Genomic DNA, 24,882 nt, shown 5'->3' with positions numbered 1-24,882 from the left:
GATGTGAAGTGTTTGCCAGTTTTCATGATATAAACACTCCCACCATGACTGACTTCAAGCGACAAAAATGAAGTTGCTGAATGCTGGAATGGGAACATGTAGGCAGACTGACTCTTGGGAACCAGTGCAAAGCACTGTACCATGCTTGGCACAATTGCTGATTTATTGAATATCAAGCTTCCCTTCTAATATGCCCACCTGTTACATTTTTGACAAGTTTCAAAAATGTCTCTTTTCAATTTGGCTCATTCTAGACACATCTATCCAGTGGAATAGTAAGTTCCATGAAGAAAGGTGCTTTTCCTGTCTATTTTCTTTACTGCTGTATCACAGTAGATAGTTCTGTACCCAGAGTAAACACCTGGAAAATATTTGCCAAATGAACAAACTCTCAATAATTTAAATATAAGAAAATACTATAAATATCCAATAGAAGCTGTGATATGCCTCCCATCATAAAATAAATTTAACTTACACATGTGGGAAATAAAATCATAGAGAAAAGAACTGTAAAATTAAAAGTTACCTTAAAATTATCAGGTGCAATCCCTTCATTTTATTAAAAAGGAAAACCTATCCACAGAAGTTAATTGACAAATTAATTGACATAAAGTCTCACAGTGCCAGAGTGAGCCTAGAACCCAGGTCTCTTGGTATCTGGTCCAAATCTTTTTTGGCTAGATAATCATTAACTGCCCCTTGGGTTATTACCTATTTGAGCTATTAACCTGTTGGGAAGCTGCTAACATTATGAAAAGCAGATTTTTTCATTGGTTTTCAACATTAATATACAGTGCAGAACTGCATTTGATATACTATCTAATAAAAGAAAAGCCAAGCTAATCATAAGATATCAGTGACAAAGAGAGACTATAATTATAAAGTATAGTTCTCTATATATCAAATGACCTTTTTCTCAGCAAAGCATCATAGGAGCTGAGATTAGCTCAATTTCTATATTCACAACATCTTTAAATTTGGAATCATCTATGAACTTAATTATCTTAGTTATTATTCCCTCTAGCTGATCATTAGTACAGAGGTCATATAAAATTAGTCCTTATATTGATTCTAGAAAGATTCCAAGATCTTCTCTTAATTCAGAGGCATAAGAAGCTTCAAAAATGGCCAAGAATCTACCAACATCTTTATAAGATTTCAATTATTTATATATATGTTATACATACAATTATACATATATTATATATATATCTTATTGGGCTAACTAGAAGTGTATCTCAATTAAGGTCTTATTAAAAACACATAAGTAAAAATCCCAAATATTGTCTAAAGAAATATTTTTTCTTCTAAGAATCATAATATCCTGTACTGAATTTCTATAAATGATTCAAGTAGGTTGACAGTCTCTCAAGTTGTTTCTATTATGAAACAGATAAGTAGAACCCAAATGTAAACAACTAACCAATAACATATACACATAGTGAAAATTACAGTATTTTAACAAATTACATGTTAGATATTTTTCTCATGAGAAATTCTCTATTTCATTATTTGCTACCATTTTTTAAATCCACAAAAAAATAAATGTGCAAAAGAATCATAACTCCTTGAAAATGACTAAGAACAACACTCCCTCTGTTTCTAGAGCAAAGTGAATATTCGAAGATAATTTCAGGAGGTTACGTTCATTAGCCAATATTCCCCTAACACCTAAGGCAGTTCTCTGATATTTTTCAGTATGATCTTATTACTGTCTAATTATCCATATTGCTTTTCATCCTTTTTGTTAAACGGAAATTCACAGCAGTTTAACCTTTCATTCAGAATCATTAAATACACCCCCCCTTCACTGATAATTGGCCTCTCTTTTTTATTTTTATACTATCTTTATTGGAGTATAATTGCTTCACAATGGTGTGTTAATTTCTGCTTTATAACAAAGTGAATCAGCTATACATATACATATATCCCCGAATCTCCACCCTCTTGTGTCTCCCTCCCACCCTCTCTATCCCACCCCTCTAGGTGGTCAAAAAGCACCGAGCTGATCTCCCTGTGCTATTCGGCTGCTTCCCTCTAGCTATCTATTTTACACTTGGTAGCGTATATATATCGATGCCACTCTCTAACTTCATCCCAGCTTACCCTTCCCTCTCCCCGTGTCCTCAAGTCCATTCTCTAAATCTTATAGCCAGTTTCTTAAAAGGACTTTATTTGAATGTAGTGTCTCAGACTGTCCTCAATTCTTTTCAGTCTTGTTTTTTAATCTGCTCTGCTGTAGTTATTTCCACTATTTTATCTTCCAGGTCACCTATCTGTTCTTCTGTCTCAGTTATTCTGCTATTGATCCCTTCTAGAGAATTTTTAATTTCATTTATTGTGTTGTACATCATTGTTTGTTTGCTCTTTAGCTCTTCTAGGTCCTTGTTGAACATCTCTTGTATTTTCTCCATTCTATTTCCAAGATTTTGGATCATCTTTACTATCATTACTCTGAATTCTTTTTCAGGTAGACTGCCTATTTCCTCTTCATTTGTTAGGTCTGGTGGGTTTTTACCTTGCTCCTTCATCTTCTGTGTGTTTTTCTGTCTTCTCATTTTGCTTAACTTACTGTGTTTGGGGTCTCCTTTTCACAGGCTGCAGGTTCATAGTTCCCATTGTTTTTGGTGTCTGTCTCCAGTAGCTAAGGTTGGTTCAGTGGGTTGTGTAGGCTTCCTGGTGGAGGGGGCTGGGGCCTGTGTTCTGGTGGATGAGGCTGGATCTTGTCTTTCTGGTGGGCAGGTCCACGTCTGGTGGTGTGTGTTGGGGTGTCTGTGGCCTTATTATGATTTTAGGCAGCCTCTGTGCTAATGGATGGGGCTGTGTTCCAGTCTTGCTAGTTGTTTGCCATAGGGTGTCCAGCACTGTAGCTTGCTGGCCGTTGAGTGGAGCTGGGTCTTGGCGTTGAGATGGAGATCTGTGGGAGATTTTCGCCGTTTGATATTACGTGGAGCTGGGAGGTCTCTGGTGGACCAATGTCCTGAACTTGGCTCTCCCACCTCAGAGGCACAGGCCTGATGCCCGGCCAGACCACCAAGACCCTGTCAGCCACACAGCTCAGAAGAAAAGTGAGAAAAAAACAAAGAACGAAAAAAATAAAATAAAGTTATTAAAATTAAAAATATTAAAAATTAAAAAATGTTAAGTAATTTAAAAAGAAAGAAGAGAGCAACCAAACCAAAAAACAAATCCACCAATTATAACAAGCGCTAAAAACTATACAAAAAAAGACAGAACCCTAGGACAAATTGTAAAATCAAAGCTATACAGACAAAATCACACAAAGCAGCATACACATACACACTCACTAAAAGAAAAAATGGAAATATATATATCTTTGCTCCCAAAGTCCACCACCTCAATTTCGCATGATTCGTTGTCTCTTCAGGTATTCCACAGATCAGATACAGGGTACATCAAGTTGATTGTGGAGATTTAATCCGCTGCTCCTGAGGCTGCTGGGAGAGATTTCCCTTTCTCTTCTTTGTTCGCACAGCTCCTGGGGTTCAGCTTTGGATTTGGGCCCGCCTCTGCGTGTAGGTCGCGTGAGGGCGTCTGTTCTTCGCTCAGACAGGACGGGGTTAAAGGAGCAGCTGATTCAGGGCTCTGGCTCACTCAGGCCGGGGGGAGGGAGGGGTATGGATGCGGGGTGAGCCTGCGGCGGCAGAGGCCTGCGTGACGTTGCACCAGCCTGAGGCACACCATGCGTTCTCCCGGGGAAGTTGTCCCTGGATCGCGGGACCCTGGCAGTGGCAGGCTGCACAGGCTCCCAGGAGGGGAGGTGTGGATAGTGACCTGTGCTCACACACAGGCTTCTTGGTGGCGGCAGCAGCAGCCTTAGCGTCTCATGCCTGTCTCTGCGGTCCACGCTGATAGCCGCAGCTCGCACCCGTTTCTGGAGCTTGTTTAGGTGGTGCTCTGAATTCCCTCTCCTCGTGCACCCAGAAACAATGGTCTCTTGCCTCTTAGGTCCAGACTTTTCCCAGACTCCCTCCCAGCTAGCTGTGGCGCACTAGCCCCTTCAGGCTGTGTTCACGCCGCCAACCCCAGTCCTCTCCCTGGGATCCGACCTCTGAAGCCCGAGCCTCAGCTCCCAGCCCCGCCCACCCCGGCAGGTGAGCAGACAGGCCTCTCGGGCTGGTGAGTGCTGGTCGGCACTGATCCTCTGTGCGGGAATCTCTCCACTTTGCCTTCCGCACCCCTGTTGCTGCGCTCTCCTCCGCGGCTCCGAAGCTTCCCCCTCCGCCACCTGCAGTCTCTGCCCGCAAAGGGGCTTCTTAGTGTGTGGAAACCTTTCCTCCTTCACAGCTCCCTCCCAGAGGTGCAGGTCCCGTCCCTATTCCTTTGTCTCTGTTTTTTCTTTTTTCTTTTTCCCTACCCAGGTACGTGGGGAGTTTCTTGCCTTTTGGGAGGTCTGAGGTCTTCTGCCAGCGTTCAGCAGGTGTTCTGTAGGAGCTGTTCCACATGTAGATGTATTTCTGATGTATTTGTGGGGAGGCAGGTGATCTCCACGTCTTACTCTTCCGCCATCTTGAAGGTCTCCCTGGCCTCTTTATTAACTGATCTCCCCCCTTGATTTACTACAAATCTTTTTGTATGCCTTTTGTTAATAAATTATTTACCTTCTTTCAACTCAACACACTGTCAGTTAGCAAAGCTTTCCTATTATTTCTTCAAGTTCTTACTGCTCTTTAAAGATGCTTTAGAATAATAAATTTTTAATAAACCTGGAATAGTTTAATGATTCATATTTAATTCTATGGTACAATTTATGTGAGACATACTACTCACACTTAAGTATTTCCTATTGTATTGTCTTAGTACTCCACGGTAACTTTCCCGCAATCCAAATACACAAATCTTTGCAATGTAACGTATGACCTCTAAAAACCACAGTGAGCCGTATTACAATTATCATATCCGTAGCCAAATCAAACTGAGTCAGCCTCTCTGTCAGCAATTTCAAGAGCTATACAATTTTTAATAAAGTGCAACCTATACTTATTGTGCCTTCAGTAAATATCAATGTGACCTCCGAATGTGAGTAACCTGTCACTAGATTATGCAGAGTTACCTTTCATAATAATGGGTCATTGAGGCGTCTCATTAATGTAAATAAACAATTACCAAAAAGAAAAAAAAAAGTATTCCTGTTCTTCTTGGAAAGAATATTTTCCGTAACTCCAAAACACTGATAAAGTTTGGGGGCTATCGCTTTAAGCCCTTTCCTTTTCTTATCAGCCACAGACACATTTCCCAAGAACTGCCACCCCCTCTCCAAAACAGTGCCTTTTTTTTTTTTTTTGTAAAAGGGAAAAAAAAAAAAAAGTGGGAAGGTAGCTACTGACCTTAGATCAAATAAGGTGATATTTAAGTTTCATTTTGAGATTTCTTCCACATTTCCGGGACCTAAGCTATGAAACAGAATATGGGATCTAGGATCAGTTCTTTTCTAAGAACAAGTGCATAGTGTTGACTGGTGGGAAATGCATCTGAAGTTGACAAAAGAGATGGAGATAACCAGAACAAGATTAACCATTAGAGCCAAAAACTCAACTCCCAGAATAAACGACAAGAGATAAAGAAATAAGATTTCTATAGCTTTCTTATTTTGAATAATTTTAAACAGAAAGGAAAGGATTTTGTGCTCATCCTCTTGTAAAATACCTGTCAACTTTTAATTTTTTGATTTTCAATAATTTCAACCTTAATAAGCACTATTCATCTGATCCCTTTGACTAAAAAAGCTCTGGTGTTCAAAGTCTCCTTATCTATTCTAAAATTTCTGTTTAATGTACCAACATGGTACATTCTCTTCTTTACAAAAATCAAATTTGACTCCAGCTTCAAAAGTATGGAACAATATTTTTTCAATATTCTGAGGGATTGATTCTTATGTCCAGCTCTCTAACAATTCCATCTGGATTCTAAAACTATTTTCATGCAATTTTTTAAATGGAAAAGACCTTAGAAATCAACTAGTCTATACCTCTTACTTTGCAGGTGCTAAGACTTGACCCTAAGCATAGTTAAGAAAACCTCTCCCAGGTCACTCAGCCAGTTAATAAGTGATAACAGCTGAAAGTAGTAAGATTTCCTGAAGCCTACTCCTATATTCTTGCACCAAGGAACTGGCAGGTAGAGGCTTACAAATTTGTTTTATGTAAAAGAAAATAATAACTTTTAATTAGTTAGGCAAGTAACTTAATAAAAGTGTTTTTCAAATGCTTAATAAGAATCTTCTGTAAAAGTTCATCTCCTTATACATTCTAACAGTAGTAGTATAACTGTTTGTATCTTTTCATTGCTTAACACAATTTTCTATTGCCACTCTAACAAATTAAAACAAACAAAGGGGTTTAAAATTAAAACAACAGCCATTTATAATCTCACCGTTCTCCAGGACTGAAGTCTGGCAGGTTCGGCTGGGTACTCTGCTTAGCGTCTCAGAAGGCCAAAATCAAGCTGCCGGCTGGTCTGGGCCCTTATCTAGAGACTAGGGGAGAGTTCATTTCCAGGATCATTAGGTTGTTGGCAAAATTCAATTCTGTGTGGGACTGAGGTCCTCATTTCTTTGCTGGCCTTTGGCTAAATGTCATTCTTAGTTTCTAGAGGCAGCTTGCTTTCCTCTGCTCACGGCCCCTGAATCTCCAAAGCCAGCAAAAGCACATCGAATCTTTTCTCTGGCTTTGGATCGTTCTGACTTGTTCCACGGCATCTTCCTAACTTCCTCCTCTGCCTCTGCTTTTAAGGACTCCTGAGATTATATTGGGCCCACCTGGATAACCCAGGCTAGCCTCCTCACTGACAACTGAAGGTCAACCTTAATTACAACCACAAAGTCCCTTTGTCAGTACAAGGTAACATATTCATGGGCACAATATCTCATCATATTCACTGTCCTGGGCATTACGGCATGGAATCTTGAGGACCAAAATTCTGCCTACTACACTTAGCACCTGTTTTACTAACATAACCTTAAAGATTTACATTTTTTTTAACAGATCCTATTGTTCAAACTTAACAACTCTAACAAAAATGTAAATTTTCACCCCTAACATTTACACGTCCACTTCCAGGAATGGCTCAGATTGGCCCTGCTTAGGTCCAATCACAGGGCCAGCTTCGTAGGGACATAACCAGTGCAATCACCCATGGGCCTGGACTCAGAAAAGCCCCACACTTGGGGCTTAATTAATGCTCTTCAGGTGCTATCTTGAAATTCTTAATACTTTATTTTGTAAGTAAAGTCCTATAGACAATGGAGCATGTACTGAGGGTTTGTTTGAAAAAGAGTATATTTCTCTTTCATTTTTGCAGAATAGTTCCAATAGGTACAAAATTCTAGGTTGGGATTTTTTTTTTTCCTTTAGCACTTTAAAGATGTCATTCAGTTCTCTCCTGTATCCCCCCAATTGAAAAGTCGGCTATTATTTTTGCTTCTTTGAAGGTAATATCTTTTTTTTCCTTTTAAGAGGTTTCTCTTTTTTTTGGTTTTCAGTGGTTTGACTACCTACCCTGTGCCCTAATTGTGGTTTTTCACTGTATTTATCCTGATAGGATTTGCAGTACTTCTTGATTCTTTAGGTTGATATCTTTCATGAGTTCTACAAAATTCTTAGCCTTTATTTATTCAGGCTATTCCCCTCACCCATGGCCTAGATATTTTCTAACTGACCTATCAACCAGTTCACGATCCTCCCCACAGCTGTGTCTAATTTGCTGTTAAACTCATCTATTGAGTCCTTCACTTCAGTTATACTAGTTTTCATTTCTAGAATTCCTTTCAATTCTTTTTCTAGATTCTGATTCTCTAATGAAATCCATCTTTTCATCAATTTTTTAATATATTGATTATAATTATTTTATAGCCCACGTCTGATAATTCCAAAAGCTAGAACACTATGAGAATGTTTCTAATGATTGTTGTTTTATATTTTTTTAATCTTGGTCCTGGCTTGCGATAGGCATGGTTTATTTTTATAGAATGTCATGTACTGTGTTTAAAACTTACAGAGATTCTGCATGATGTCTCTTGTTTCTGGCAATGACAGAGAGTTAAAGTAAAGGAAGATCACCTTAAAATCAATTGAGTTTATCAGAGGCTGCATTTCAATTTTTGTAACTTAATAGTCTATTTCTAGTTCTCTGTAACTCCTAGGATGTAGCCCTTCAGGGGTCCCAATTAAAAGTTTAGAGTGTTTTACCAGGGTCCTGCATCTTCCTCCCTGAATTCTAGTTTGTGACCTCTTAGCAATGTGAAACTGCCAAAAATTACACCCAGCATCCCCCATCTTAGCTGCCGCTGCTTGGCTTCTCAGCCTCACAGCCCGTACTGTTATTAAGTGACAAATAACCCAAGGTGAAAAGTGGCACTGAATACAGGGATCACCTCAGTGTGTTTCTCTTCACTCTGGGATCTTTGCCCTTTGGTAGTACTACAATGCCTGTAGATACTCTTTTTAATACAGCTTTCTCATTTTTTCAGTATGGGCCTTAGCTTGAAATAAACTAATCTATCGTACCTGAAAGTGGAGATCAGATGTTGGTGATCTTAATGGCCTCGCTTTATGTATGCATCCATATATTACTGGTTCCAAAAGTATTAAACACAGGTTGACATACCTATGGGATAGTTTACTTTTCTGTGTTTTATCTTCTGCTTGAAAGCTAAACCATTTACTTCTTAAATTTTTCAATTATTTCTCTGTTAGAATTATTATTTCAACTTATATTCAAATGTTTCTCCTTAATAGTTCAACCTGACTCCTTATGTATAACATAAAAGGTGTTATTTGGGAGCATTTGGGAGCACCTTCATTGTAAATGCTGTCTTGCACTTTTTTTTTAAATAGGGTAATAGTGTTCACAGAGACTGGATTTTTTTTCACAATAAGTTACGTAAGTACCCACTATTTCAAAGAATGCTGCATGTATAACTTTGTTCTTTGACAACTTCTAGTCATCTCTCAAAGCATATAAGATTTATGAAATGGGTTGAGCAGAAGCTATGGATATCTCCTATAGTTACATTGCCATAAAATCTCAGTAATTCAAAATTGAAATTTATGATCACTGAAACATTTCTATGCTATAATTTGAGCCTGAACTAAGAAAATGTTTTATTGTATAATTAAATGTATAAAAATTGTGAAGGCAGTTTATCCTACTCAAGAAAGGAAATTGCTTTTAAGGACTACCTTAAGGGCACCAACTTTCTGTATGCCTCTGAAGAGTATTTATAAAATCAGTTTAATCTATATCAGACAATAGCAACAATACTTACACTATCTCATTTTTTAAGTATTATTTGTAAATATACTTTGTAACGAATGCAAATTATTATGTGTAATTGAAAGTGCCAAAAACTAAATCTCTCATCAAAACAAATTGCAGCCCAGGATTTCACTCTCCAGCATTTTTACTATCAATTAAAGACAAAAAACAAAAACCTAGGCACTTCTTCCTACCTATAGAACCTTTCTTTGAAAGTCATGTTATTTCTAAATTTGTGCTCCTGAAATGTACGATATTAACTACAAATGAACAAAAAAAAAATTTGGCTCTAAACCAAAAAAAAACTAGGAATAAGTATAGATAGACTAGTATCACACTACTAATCACAATTATGTTCTCCCAGCTCAACAGATTAACTGGCTTTTAATACAATTATAGGTCATTATTCATTATTATCATTGCCCTGGGCATTTGTTTCAAAACATGAATTTCGTATTTTAGCAGACTGCAATTAATTTCCCTTGGTGGGTCAAGGGACCTTTAAAGATTTATAAGCGCTCAAGACACAAAGGAACTAGCACCTTTCTCCCGCCCCCAAGGGCTCTATTCTATGTCATCTATTTCCCTGGCTCAATTCTTCATAACTCTTTGCTCATATTTACTGCTACAGACGTAGCCATCACAGTCAGAAAATGGCAATTAGTCTACCATGTTGCAAACCAGCTGTCAAAACTGTATGCAGACTGTATGTTCGTAATAAAGTATTATTGCTATTAATAAAGAGACATTTCAGGAACCACTGTATCAGAAATTTCATTACAGAAATGGGGATAATATGATAGATGCAGAGATACAAGGGTCTGCATGACTTCTTTGCTAAGAATGAGAAATATCCTCAACCAAACCATCACCACAGTATACAGAGGCTTTATAGTTTGACAGTAAAGAACACTGGATTTGATGGGAAGCCCTTCAAACCTTCGCTCTTCCATTTACCAGCCAGCTGTACGTTCACAAGCAAGTTAGTTTACCTCTCTGTACCTCAATGTTCTCATCTATAAAATAGGAATAACAACAGTACCTACTTTACTGGGGTTTATTTTAATGAGGATTAAATAAAAATGAATGTAGAACTAAGCCCAGTGACTGGAAAATGATAAAGTCAGTAAATATTAAAAACTGTTGTGAGGCACATGAAAAGATGCTCAACATCACTGATTATTAGAGAAATGCAAATCAAAACTACAATGAGGTATCACCTCATACCAATCAAAATGGCTATCAACAAAAAGTCTACAAACAATAAATGCTGGAGAGGGTGTGGAGAAAAGGGAACCCTCCTACACTGTGGGTGGGAATGTAAATTGGTGCAGCCACTGTGGAGAACAGTATGGAGGCTCCTTAAAAAACTCAAAATAGAACTACCATATGATTCAACAATCCCACTCCTGGGCATATATCCGGAAAAGACAAAAACTCTAATTCAAAAAGATACATGCACCCCAATGTTCATAGCAGCACTATTTACAATAGCCAAGACATGGAAGCAATCCAAATGCCCATCAAGAGACAACTGGTGAGATATACGTAAGAAGATGTGAGTAGAAAGATACACACACACACACACACACACACACACACACACACAAACATACACATACACACAATGGAATATTACTCAGCCATAAAAAAAGAATGAAATATTGCCATTTGCAGCAACATGGATGGACCTAGAAAATATCATACTGAGTGAAGTTGTCAGATAAAGACAAATATTATATGATATCACTTACATGTGGAATCTAAAAAATAATACAAATGAATATATGCAAAACAGAAACAGATTCACAGACATAGAAAACAAACTTATGGTTACTAAAGGGGAAAAGGAGGTGGAAAGGAATAAATTAGGAGTATGGGATTAATAGATACAAACTGTATACATAAAATAGGTAAGCAACAAGGATTTACTATATAGCACAGGGAACAATATTCAGTATCTTGTAATAACCTGTAGTGGAAAATAATCTGAATCACTGTGCTGTGTACCTGAAACTAACACAATATTGTAAATCAACTATACTCCAGTAAAGAATAAATAAATAAATGATTTTTTTAAAAAAAAGGGACTTCAGTGCTACAAGAAAAAAAATATTGTGGTTACTTTTTTTTCTCTGTAGATTGCATGTCTTTTTCCCTTTCCCTTTGAACTTGATCATCCCAACACTCTCACCAACACAGTGTTTTCCTGTCTTTGGGAGTCTGCTTTGCTTCATAGGAGATACATTAGTATTTTTCCACCTCAGACTTTAGGATCTCATCTTAGTTCACCTTAGAAACACTCCAGGAAAGCAGCAGTGTACAATGGAAAAAGGTTTAGACACAGAATTTGTCCAACTGAAACGTAATGTGTATCACATAGGTAATTTCAAATTTTCTACGAGCCACATTAGAAAAGGAAAAAGAAACAGGTGAAATTGACTATAATAATATATTTTATTTCACTGAATATATCCAAAATATTAACATTTTAACAAGCGGCAGTAGCCACACTTCAAGTGCTCAATAGCCACATATGCCTACTATATCAGGCAATAGAGATTTAGAGTCAAATGGACCTGGATTCAAATTCTATCTCTGCCAATTACTTGCCATTTACCTGCCAAATCTCAGTTTCATCACAGTAAAAATAACTATGTCCACAAGATTTAGTGTATACAGAAGTAGCAATATAATGTTGTACATATGAAACATATAATGTTATAAACCAGTTACCTAAATAAACAATAAATTAAAAAGTAAATATGTCTACCACCCACAAAAATAAAATAATAACTATCTCCAGATACTGTTATGAGAATTAAAATGGCATACACAAAGCACTTAATGCAAGGCCTGTCATACAGGGGTGCTCATTAAATGAGAATTCCCTCACCCTAACCTTCTACTCTAAAACTGAATGCTGGCTCAATATAGAATATTCTGTGCCTTAGCCTTATTTCCTTCCCTTCTACCCCTACTACAAACTATAGCCTTTTCCCCCACCTTCACAGCTCTACCTCCTGGCTTCCTATCATCTATAAACTTCACTGTGTGGACTTTTAGAAGCCATGGAACCTCTTAGTCATGACCTAAGTATGTGGTCCTAAGAAATGAAGAGAGCTGTGCCTGAAAACTTCCTTCTCCTCTGACCCTGTCTCATCCATCTCCCCAGCAGTTACCACTGCTGCAGCTTCCCCGGCAACTGCCATCAACAGCAATGCTTCCTCACCAGAGACAGACTGACCCTCCAACACTGAAAAGGATCATTCTACAAAACAACTGGCCAGACCCTCCAAAAGTGTCAAGGTCAAAAAAGATAGAGTGACCAAGGAACTGTCACAGATTAAAAGAGACTAGAGAGACACGAAAAATAAAAATGAAATATAGGATTCTGGGTAGGATCTTGGTATAGAAAGAGGACATTAGTGGGAAAACCAGTGAAATTCAAACAAGGTCTGTAGAGTAGTTAATAGTATTATATCAATGTCAATTTCCTGGTCTCCATAATTGTCCTGTGGTTGTGCATAATGTTAAAATTGGGGGGATATAAGATGAGTAAGGTCTGAGGAGCTAATGTATAACATGGTGATGATAGTTAATAACACTGTATTATATAATGAACTTGGTTAAGAGAGTAAATGTTCTCACCGTAAATAGGTGATGGACGTGTTAATTAACTTGATGGAGGGAATTCTTTCACAATGTATACATATATCAATTCATCCCAGTGTACACTTTAAATATATTACAATTTTGTCAATTTTACCTTAATAAAACAGAAAAAAAAATTAGGGGTATATGGGAACTCTCTATACTATTTTTACAACCTTTCTTTAAGTCATTTCAAAGTGAAAAGTTAAAACACTTTTAAATGTGATTATCTGAAACTTTATTATGAAGGAACCTCTGTCCCAATGGATGGTAATTGATATATCATTATAAAATAGTGCTACTTATGCTAAGTCTATGGCAGTAAGGCCATCACACAGGTTAATGAAAAGTCGATTCCAAGGTATAGAAAATCCACCTTAATCACCACTATTAGTTTGCAAATCCACTAAGAGAGTATGATGTCACCTACTTACACTCTAACACTGAGGACTTGATGACAGCAAATAATGTTTTGTGCGACCAGTAACGTTATCAAACAAATACACCGTTTGATTTAACATTACTGAATAATGTGCTTAAACAGTAGCCCCACTGCTACCAACAGAAAGAAAGTGACAGGAAAAGGAAGAGATGCAAAGAAGCGTATTCCAATATGCACACTTCCCCCACCCAGACCTTCGTTGGTTTAGGAAACGGGCCTTGGTCAATAAGCTCTGAATGAAATTTCTTACAATAGAAGTCTGCTCTGCTACATCCTGTGTTCCTGTAACATGAATTAGCTCATAGGCAACTGGTGAGAAAGAATGGAGAAAGAATTTTCAGTATAAAGCAGAAGCTGCACTGGTTCACATCTGATTTTCTTCCCGGATCATTAATGTTTTGCCTCATTAATAATAACAGCTGAAGGCTAAGTACACTAAAGGCAGCAAAGTAAGAAGGAATCAGTATTATACATTCAACCTTTCTCCTAGAAGTGCCTAAAGCAAGGTTAACCGGGATCTTTGTTTTCATTAAAAAATAAAGTTATAAATAAATAAATAAAACAAAGTAACACAAAACAATGAGCTGAGCATACATCTCTGGGATCAGTACATTTTGTACAAAGCTTGCAATCTTTCCTCTACTTGCAACTTCTGGTAATAATGCCCCTGGCCCTTGTAAATATAGATAGCCTCAACCCTTCCTTATATAGTCTTCCATCAAGCTACCTTCACCTTTTTTAAGTAAAACCCGACATTTACTGCAGTGTTTATTTATTAGAAAGTTCATATGTCTTTTAAATGGTGCTATTGGAATTGTTGTTATTTTCATTAGTGCTCTGGTTACAAACATGCATAAGCCCTAGTAACTTAAGTATGAATTTACGAACTGCGTTTTCCAGAAATGCATATATAATATTATCATAGAAATGCTGCATTTCCACATACTCTGAATACATAAAATGCTGTCCGACGATAATTTAAAATATAAACTGTCAAACTACCTTGTTTCCAAAGATTACTTATATATCAATAAAATGTGTTATTAATACCAATATTATATTTATCATATTTTAAATTTAGCCATAAATTCAAAATTTAGTCATGCATTTCCGTATTAGTCACACATTTCTTACATAGATAGGATATTCTAATGTAAGGACATGTGTCTAGAAAGCATTTTTGTTCTAAAACTAAAAAGATACTTTAAACAGTGTCTTTTACTATATTACATCATGCTAAAGAAGATTTTAGTATAAGACTTTTGGTTCATAAAAAGAAAGCAACAATTACTGCTTAATGATTATTTGTTATTAAATAACATGATACCAATCACTAAGCATTCTTATATGTAAGTAGTTCCTGCTAGTAACAAGCATTATGAAAGAAAATTTGTGTTATTTATACATGACAGAGATATAGCACAATTAACTCATTAAAAATACAGTTCAACCTAAGTAGCTACAATTCAGTATATCAACCTTAATTTGAATATACTATTTCTGAAATTAATTTATATAATAAATATCAATTACTTTAATATTTACATAAATGAATAGTGTTCTCTTTTTTACATAGTCTATGATATGCTAGGGTACTGTTATGGACCCATGCAACCCTGAATTTTAAGGAGCCTTTTTTTTTCCCAACTACCTATTCAAATTCACTTGGTTAGAGATAGTATGTTTCTCAGAGAAAAAAGTTACTGCACGATTGTCTGCTTATAGTGTGACCTCTTTCACTTGGGTGGGTATCCTCTCCACCACTAAGCGAGGATGTAACCTTGTCAAACCAAAGGCAAAAGAATAATGAGTGCACGACAGGCTAACCCAGCATGGAAAGGTTGTTAAGGAGGTTGCAGAAACAGTTCCCTGAATGACAAAATAAAAGTATACTCCAAAGAGTAGGTTAATATTAAAGAAAGCACTCAAGAACATGAGAAGCATTTAATTCCCATCCTCGGATGGCTGCCATACAAAACTTCACTCAAATTTATTTCATTAGTTACTTACCAGATTTACTTAATATGTTTTCAAATCTTGGTAGAACAGGTTTGACTAAGACACATTTAGAAAATATCTACTTCCACAAAGTACTAGCCAAAGGTAAGTATGAACCAGTAGATAACGTTTTGCTTTTACCAATTATAAATTATCACCCAACAAAAAACAATCATTCCAATTCAAGAATCAGAACTATAAGTTGGAAGTCTTCACCAAACAGGAGGATTTTTACTATCACTAAACAAGTAACAGTAATTGCTACATTAATTGCCACCCCAAAGCACTAACTGGCATAACAGGGAATCATATTAAAATATTTTTATAAGTAGCTGAAACCAGCAGAAATTAGGCAAGTTATGTTGCAGTCTTCTCAATGTAAATTTACTTTTAAAATAAACAAACAAATCTCAAGCATGTACTAGGACTATCATTGTGTCAGTTATGTACATTTTGACATTCCTTTTCTACACTATGAAATTTTTGTTCTGGACCAGTCTTAATACTTTAACAGAGAAACAGTGCCACCTTTTGGTCCCATACAAAAGCCTCCAGTCTACTAGTCTTCCAAACTTCCTTTTTTCAGTTAAATTACCGATATATATAAATGCCACTGAATTTCATGTCACAATTATCATCGTCTAGAAATATTTTGTAGCTACACAAGCTAATAAACCATGAGAGTAACTTAACAGTTGCTTCCAAAATGTGGAATTTCAAAATTACCCAAATACCAAGTTCATGTACTCTAGATCATCAATATAATAATTTCTAATCAACATTTCATTAAACACGTTCTACCAAATCCAGGTATGTCAGTCAACTGATATATTTTAAGTATAAAAGAAAAATCCTTTCTTATAGCACTGTTACATTTCAAAATTGATTTTGAAAAATGCATTATATCAATATTTTAAATGGACCTATTAATTTAATAATTGACAATATGGTATAAACAGTGAATTACTAGTTAAATCAGATAATTATAAATAATCTGTTTCTGATTTACTCACACTAATGACACAATGTCACCACGTTGTACTTCAAAATTCCTCACTTTCCAGTGGTTCAAAAGCACCACATCAGATGACTGGCTCCCCCCAGGATTCAAAGAAGGCTAAAAAATAAGATGAAAGAGACACATCTATCATTTGTATTTTTCATTCTTCATGGTTCCTTGCACTTCATAGCTGTAGTGCAGTGCAATAAAACATTTCTAATATGGTAGCTTTCAACAAATTGCTGTTCTAAAATAACTGCAAATGATGAGTTTTCAGAAAGGCTCGTTGGGATTCTTCACAGAGAACCAGAAAAAAAAAAATACATTACCAATACTTATTTGAAAGGAAAACGTGCTAGATATTCAAATCTTTACTAAACTCCTACAAAGAGCATGGAAACCTGTAAGAGGAATTAAAAGGAAAAAGTGAATCAAACCTCCCAACAAAATATTCGGATAGGATCTAATTCCACAGTAAGTACACATTATCGTTCCATCTGGAGAAAAGAAGAAATAATCTCAAATCAACCAGGAAAACACCCATATAAAGAAGTAAAGGGACCAGAAGAAACGAGTGATGGGATAATCTTGGAAAATATGGGAATTTGCCAATCTGACCTCTCTTTTCTCCAGAGAGCATGCAACAAGGGTCCTGGCTCCAGTTTAAGCCTAATAAGTAACCTTCACCTTAGGATTCAGACAAGTCTAGATGTGCCTAAGGACTGACGGGGCAAAAACTGAGAAACATTTCGTGTAAGAATTCATCTGAAGGTCAGGAATCATCTAGGCATAAAAAATTGACTGAGGAGCCATAAAGCCAACATACCTGTCACCTGGACAGGGGTGCAGAAAAAGCCAATGGATATCAAGTCTGAAACCTGAGGGTGGACAAAAGAATGAGAAAAAGTAGGAAAGCTTTATCACCATTGACCCTCCAGGGTCTCTGAGAACGTCATAGGGGAAACAGCAATTTCTGCGGTGGTGGGAAAGGTACCAAACCACAGCTGAGGCGCTCCACCTTCACAGATGGTGGCCGCAAGAGGAGACACAGCCACAGCAACCAGGGCAGGAGCGAGGAAAACAGTGCATGCCAGACAACAGCCCATCCCTGGAGCAGTAGTGACATACTCTTTTTTAAAGATTCCTGGTATTACCTGTAGGTTCTACAAAGCAGATGTGGGCAAAGCTGTGGAAATTTTGCATGGGGGCTATTATCATGATCTTATTTTTGACTCCCCAGATTTTTTGTGGCCAAAAAATATTGGTTATCCTTGGGGGTCTCAAACCCTTCTACAGCTTCTGCAACTCCTTTATGTGATAATGCCTAAATATCTCTAACTTTAGTTTTGAATTCCCTGCTAATCATCACTTGACTATCTGACATAAAATTCAACATGATTAAATGGAATTTGTCATCATTTCCTACCAAAACAATTTTCTTCCTTATTTTCTTACATCCTTATTTACCATTTTCCCAGTCAACCAACTTAAAATCTTAATTATCTTTTTACTTCATATCCAACCAGTCACCAAGCTAAAGGGATTTTCTTTTCATAATATCTTTCACTTATGGCCCATCTTGTCTCCTCTCTACCATCATATTTCAAGCACCAGTCATCATACAACTTCATGCACCTATACTAGTCAGTCTCTCACCTCCAACTCAAAAGTGCATGATTCTATTTCTTTATAACTATAAAATCTTAAGTTACTTAACTTTATTATACTCCAATTTCCTTACTAGTAAAATGGTGATATTTAGTAACTATTCTCTAATTAATAATTAAATAATAATAATAGCCAATATTTGCCGAGTACTTACCACGTGCAAGACATCGTTCTAAGGGCTTTACAAATATTAACTTATTCGGTGAGATCATGCATTTAAAGTGCTTAGAATAGTTCTTAGCCCATAGTTAAGCTCTCAATAACTTCTATTATTGATATTACTAAATCACAACTTTAATTAGAGGTAGTTTTGTACGCTTTCCCCAGGTTCCTCCTCTGGCTCTATCCCTAATAAGGAACAGAGCTGATATGGCAGGATAAATCCAAGGGGCTTTGTTGGGCCATGGTGCTAGGGTATGGAGCTTTTGCCATCACACAGTAGGGTTAAGCTGAAAGTCACGCTTCCATAGGGGTTTATTCTTTCTCACCCATATTTCCCATTCATATTCTCTATTTCTTCCTCTCCCTCTCTGTCTTTGAGTTCTGCATCTTGCAAGTCCCTTCCCCTTATTTCTTTGTATTTCTCTTCCTACATAATTGCTGTGGCAAAGGCGGCCTGGGGGAGACCACCTGCACATAAAGAGAAAATCTCCTTTCTACTGCACTTGCTCTGGGTCCATTTCTTTTCCTTGCCATCAGAGTAGTGAAGAACAAAAGTTATTTAATTATTTCCAACTGCTCTTCCTTAGTGTCTTTTATTGTTTTTCAAAAGTTTGTGATTACAACTCTTAATAAGAAAGACATTTTACACTTTACCCAATACACACATGCACGAATACACACATCTGAACAAAATGCCACAAAATAATAATTACCTTTACTTCATACACCCTGATATTTTCTTTGTCTCTTAATCCATATTTTTAAAATTCTGTCTATAGCCAACCATATTAATTTCCCATCCACTATTATTGATTTGCAACCTACAAATCAGTTGTAGCCCAGAGTGCTAACATCATAGCTTTAGATGATTCTTCTTTAACCATTATCCTATGAAGGCTGCTTTCTTCTGGAATTCTACCATCAGTTCTTTCATCTCTGCTTTATATTATTTCCTTAGAAAAGATCATCAATATTCTCAGTTGCAAATACCACCCACATACCTATGACTGTTAAAAGTGAAGTCCCAAATCACTTCCTCCTCTATACTCAATACATAGCACTGCATACTACAACACTTCGCATATTGTGATGTCAGTTTTATTAACCTGTCTCCACATCTAAACAGGAAGCACTTTATCCATTATTGTGACCCCTAGTTAAATTTATACCCTACCCCCCAACTGCATTTCTGAAATTCTAGAACATAATTCTAACTGGTTGCTGGGCATCAAATTTGATCAAGCCATTCCCCTACTTAAAATCCTTCACTAGCTTCCTGACACTACCAACATGACTGTCTTCAACATAAAAATCAAGAGACATGTGATCTGCAGGACCCTACCAATCCCCACTTACATAGTTCCTACAAGTTAACACTAAACCACAAGCAGTGCTCCCTATACACAGGTTAGTTCCTCACACTCCCAAGGCATCATCTAAGCAAAATTCCTGCCTGAAATGTTTCCCCCTCTTTCCCTCTTCCCACAATCTGTTTAACTCATACTTCAAAACAACACTTAAGGGCCCCGCCCCGTCGCCACGTTGTTCCCTCGGTGCTGGACGGGAGCAACTGCAGTTGGACCCGGGCAGTGCCGCCGACGCCTTCTGCGCACCGGGTCCTCGACCTTCTCTCTTTCCTCTCTGCACCCGGATGGGCTGGCCCGGAGCTCCCGGGCTTCCTCCGTGTGGCCGCGAGAAACTCCCTGCACTCCTATAATGACCCTGGCACAGTGGTGAATGGCTTTTCCTGCGGTCCGTGCCCAAGTGGATCTTCCCGACAGCCCTAGGGATAATGATGATATCTGAACTGAACAATTAAGGGTTCTGAAATCAGAGATGTTGAGATTAAAAATGGCAGGAAAATCACTGCTTTTTAAAGTAATTCTCCCTTGGAGATGGTGGAGTTGGGAAGAGTTCTCTAATGAACAGATATGTGTCTAATAAGTTGGATACCCAGCTCTTCTATACAATAGGTGTGGAATTTTTAAATAAAGGTTTGGAGGTGGATGGACATTTTGTTACCATACAGATTTGGGACACGGCCGGTCAAGAGTGATTCAGAAGCCTGAGGACGCCATTTTACAGAAGTTCTGACTGTTGCCTGCTTACTTTTAGCGTCGATGATTCTCAAAGCTTCCAGAACTTGAGAAACTGGAAGAAAAAATTCATATATTATGCGGATGTGACAAAATCCGAAAGCTTTCCTTTTGTGATTTTGGGTAACAAGGTTGACATCAGCGAGCGGCAGGTGTCTGCAGAAGAAGCTCAAGCCTGGTGCAGGGACAACAGCGACCATCCTTACTTTGAAACAAGTGCAAAAGATGCCACGAATATCACATCGGCCTTTGAGGAAGCAGTTCGAAGAGTGCTTGCTACCAAGTATAGGTCAGATCACTTGATTCAGACAGACACAATTAGTCTGCACCGAAAGCCCAAGCCCAGCTCATCTTGCTGTTGAAGTTAGAGAGGTTGCCCGTGCGATCTAACCAGCTCATACACTTGCACAGATAAGCACAGGGTGGAGACGAGAATTAGTGTTTGCAGCGATGGATCATGTACTCATAAAATTAAACTAACCATATTACTGCCTTGTTAGTGGGCGGGAGAAGGGACACATCCACTCACAGGAGACTCTATTTACTCAGTAATGGCACCTTACATTTATAAGTTGTAATGGTTGTCTAATAATGTTTAATTTAAATATGTATGTTACAGAGCTAATAAATGAGATGACCAAGACTTTATAATTAAAACAAAACACTTGAGTGTTCTAGAAGTTACTGTTTTTTCCCTGGGAAAATAGAGAACTACTTTTTCTATGTGTATATTTTTATATAATTAGCATTCTGTTCCTGGTTCAGGGAAAACATGTCCTAAAGCAATAATGTTAGATATTAAAGATTAAAATCCAGAAAGAAAAAAAAAAACTTGAATTCCATGAGGCAATCTCATAGGAATTCTTTCCTATCACTCCTTCTCTCTCCTCCCCATTCCCATCTTCAGTCTCCATTAGGTGATCAAAACTCCCAAGTTCCCCATCAAAACCTGTGACTGCTGCTATCATAGCAGTTTTAAGCACATATTATAATTATTGGATTCTCTCTCTCTCCAAGAGTCCATAAGCATTTTGAGACTAGATTATTTCTTATGTCTGTGTTCTTGATACGTGGGCAAGTAAGGATGTTAATAAATTTTAGTGGAAAGAATTTTTTAAAAATCAATTAATGAAATTTCCAAAGACTCCCCAAATCAACATGCCCAAAACAGAGACCATATTCCATCCTAGCCCCAAAATATACTTCTATACTCTCCTCCTTAGTTAACAGTATCACCACTCACCTTATCCCCCATACTAGAAAACTCTTGAGTCCTTCTCAACTTCTCTCTCCGAGTCACCTATCACCAGACTTTCCCTCTTCCCAGAATGCCTTTTCCCTACTTGGAAAAATTCTGTTTATCTTTCAAAGCCCAGCTCAGATGATGGTGACTTCTCTGTGAAGCCTTAAAACAAAACACAACAAAACTTGAAGTTCCCTTGCAGAAATTAGGAAATTACATCCTGGTGCTCCATGGTTAGGGACCGAATAATCCCTATAGACTCAAATCTTGACACCTGCATTCATCTTTCCCTTACAGAATCAATCATCTACCAACTTTTCTCATGTTAATTGTTAGAACCAAAAGGTAATGCATTGTAAACAAAAGATTTATGTAGGGGAAGAAAAACCCAGAAGGAAGCACGTCTAATTTCAAGAAGTAAAATATTAGAATCATTAGTCAACACCTGGAAGACCTTGTTTGATTTTTACAAAGGAAACAATAGTTTTCTTTTACCTTTCCTCTCCTCCACAAGGCTAAATTAATCATTCCCCCACCTGTGCTCCCTTAGCAATTTAGGTAAACTTCAGGGATAGCTCTTAAAACCTTATTACAGGTATCAGCCTATACATATGACTCTTTCACTGTAAGTTTCTCAGTTGCAGGAACCATACTTTATTCATTTTTGTATGCCCAATCCCAGAACAGTGGCTGGAAAATAGTATTTCTATGCTTTGAAGTTTAAAAGATTAAATGTGTTTGAAAGCATATTTAACTAAGATGTTTCCCAAGCAATGAACGTTATCTAAACAATGTATACATCTCTTGGACTTCCCTGGTGGCACAGTGGTTAAGAATCTGCCTGCCAATGCAGAGAACACGGGTTCGAGCCCTGGTCTGAGAAGATCCCACATGCCTCAGAGCAACTAAGCCCGTGCGCCACAACTACTGAGCCTGCGCTCTGGAGTCCGTGCTCTGCAACAAAGAAGCCACTGCAATGAGAAGCCCGCACACCACAATGAAGAGTAGCCCCTGCTCGCCGCAACTAGAGAAAGCCCACGTGCAGCAACAAAGACCCAACGCAGCCAAAAATTAATTAATTAATTAATTTTTAAAAAATAAACAATGTATACATCTTCCAAGAAAATATACTCTGGATGAGTAAGTTCAGTAAGAAATTTTTTGTGTTGCATCAAGTAGGCAATTTAAGCATTAGGAATAAAGTTGGACAGTGCTTTATTAGTAGCCATAATAAGATAATGCTAATCAAAACAGAATAAAATTTTCTTTATAATTCATTTATAAATGTAAATAACACTTATGAATATGAATAACACTTTTCATAAAGAGAAACTTTCTGTAATTGGGAAACTGTTCCTATAGCACTATAAAAACCATAGTTGTTTGTACTTCAATTAAAATTTTTTAAAAAAATAAGTACACTTTACTTCCTGAGTTTTCTAAAACAACTTTTCAGAAGAAAAATAATGCACTAACTTCAAAATGAAAATTTTATATAAGAAATGAAGAAAACTTCATTTGGATGATGCAATTTTAGAAAAATTAGTAAACCATGTTATTTCTTGGAAATTTTACAACTTGTTTTTCCCTGTGGAAGGGCAGTTTGCTTCAGACAGAGAAAGCAATCTTTTCAAACCAAAGGTATACACATGAAATCTAAATTAAAAGTCATAAATTTTGGAAACCCAATGTAACCAAAGAGTCCATATTTTCTTGTCATGTTGTTAATATTTTAAATCCTAGATTCCCAGAGATTACGTCAAAATTATAACCAACTGAAAATAACAATGTTTTCTGAAGTAAGAAACCTCAGAGAATATTTAATCTAGGAGTTTCTTTTTTTGTTTTAATTGAAGTATAGTTGATTTACAATGTTGTGTTAGTTTCTGGTATATGGCAAATTGAGTCAGTTACATATTTTTTTCAGATTATCTTCCATATATATAAAACGGAATGTATTCTTACTGAATATAGTTCCCTGTGCTATACAGTAGGACCTTATTGCTTATCTATTTTGCATGTAGTAGTTTGTATCTGCTAATCCCAAACTCCTAATTTGTCCCTCCCCGCCCCTTCCCCTTTGGTAACCGTAAGTTTGTTTTCTATGTCTGTGAGTCTGTTTCTGTTTTGTATATAAGTTCATTTGTATCATATTTTAGAGTCCACATACGTGATATCATATAATATTTGTCTTTCTCTTTCTGACTTACTTCACTTAGTATGATAATCTCTAGGTCCATCCATGTTGCTGCAAATGACATTATTTCATTCTTTTTTTATGACTAATATTTCTTTGTGTGTATGTGTGTGCACACGCACATGCACGTCTGTGTGTGTATATATATATATATCTCACATCTTCTTTATCCATTCATCTGTTGCTGGACATTTAGGTTGCTTCCATGTCTTGGCTATTGTAAATAGTGCTACTATAAACATTGGGGTGCATGTATCTTTTCGAATTAGAGTTTTCTCCAAATATCTGCCCAGCAGTGGGAGTGCTGGATCACACAGCAACTCAGCAACTCTATTTTTAATCTTTTAAGGAACCTCCATACTGTTTTCCATGGTGGCTGCACCAATTTACGTTCCCACCAACAAGGTAGGAGGGTTCCCTTTCCTCCACAACCTGTCCAATCTAGGAGTTTCTACCTGTATCTCAAAATGTGTGACTGTGTCAGATGTTCCTGCTTGCAGTCAAAGAGATTTCCAGCAGCAAGGGGGAAAACACTGCTAGTCATTGGGATTACCAATAAAGAAGAAAATAAACCCAAAAGCAGCTCTGCCCTTCTTTACTTCAGTGATTTACATTCTCACACAATCAATTCCTTAGCGTCTACTGTGGAGCACTAGGATTAAAAATCAAACAGCTTAGGTAAGTCTTTTGGACTTGTACACACTGTTGTATTTAAAATAGATAACCAACAAGGACCTACTATATAGCACAGGGAACGCTGCTCAATGTTCTGTAACAACCTAAATGGGAAAAGAATTTGAAAAAAATAGACACATGTTTATGTATAACTGAAAAAAAGAAAGAAAAGAAAAAAAAAATCAAACAACTTAGATAAGTCTTTTGGATAGCCCTTGCTCTAAAGACAGAAAACTATGTTCAAAACTGGGCTCTACTTGCTTACTAGCCAGATTACCTGAAACAAACTATTTAACGTTTCTAAACCTGATTTCCACATCTATAAAGTGGGGATTGCAGTACCACCCACCTCATAGGGTTCTCACGTGAGAATTAAATCAGAGGATCCAGGAAACATTCTTAACAGTGCATGATACCAGTCAACAAATAAGATGATAATGATGACTACAGCAACAACAGGACAAAGGGAAA

At 37.1% G+C, this 24,882-nt stretch overlaps 1 protein-coding gene and 1 pseudogene across 2 annotated transcripts in view; one reads left to right on the top strand and one right to left on the bottom strand.

Annotated features, from left to right (window-relative positions):
- IMMP2L (inner mitochondrial membrane peptidase subunit 2) overlaps nt 1–24,882 on the bottom strand; it is a 910,414-nt gene that overhangs the window by 809,888 nt on the left and 75,644 nt on the right. Inside the window, exons 4-5 of one of the 2 annotated variants that reach the window (XM_033428267.2) lie at nt 16,384–16,487; nt 1,959–6,496 (exon numbers count right to left, since the gene is read on the bottom strand). In XM_033428267.2, the coding sequence (XP_033284158.1) occupies nt 6,490–6,496; nt 16,384–16,487 (111 nt within the window). In that variant the 3' untranslated portion in view covers nt 1,959–6,489. Of the gene's footprint in view, nt 1–1,958; nt 6,497–16,383; nt 16,488–24,882 lie in introns of those variants that run through there. The other variant, XM_004269889.3, reaches the window with a different exon arrangement.
- LOC101287715 (ras-related protein Rab-9A-like) lies at nt 20,052–21,127 on the top strand (annotated as a pseudogene).

The sequence above is a fragment of the Orcinus orca genome, chromosome 9, assembly GCF_937001465.1.
Source record: "Orcinus orca chromosome 9, mOrcOrc1.1, whole genome shotgun sequence".
NCBI classification, from domain to species: domain Eukaryota; kingdom Metazoa; phylum Chordata; class Mammalia; order Artiodactyla; family Delphinidae; genus Orcinus; species Orcinus orca.
This window is presented reverse-complemented; position numbering and strand designations above follow the sequence as displayed.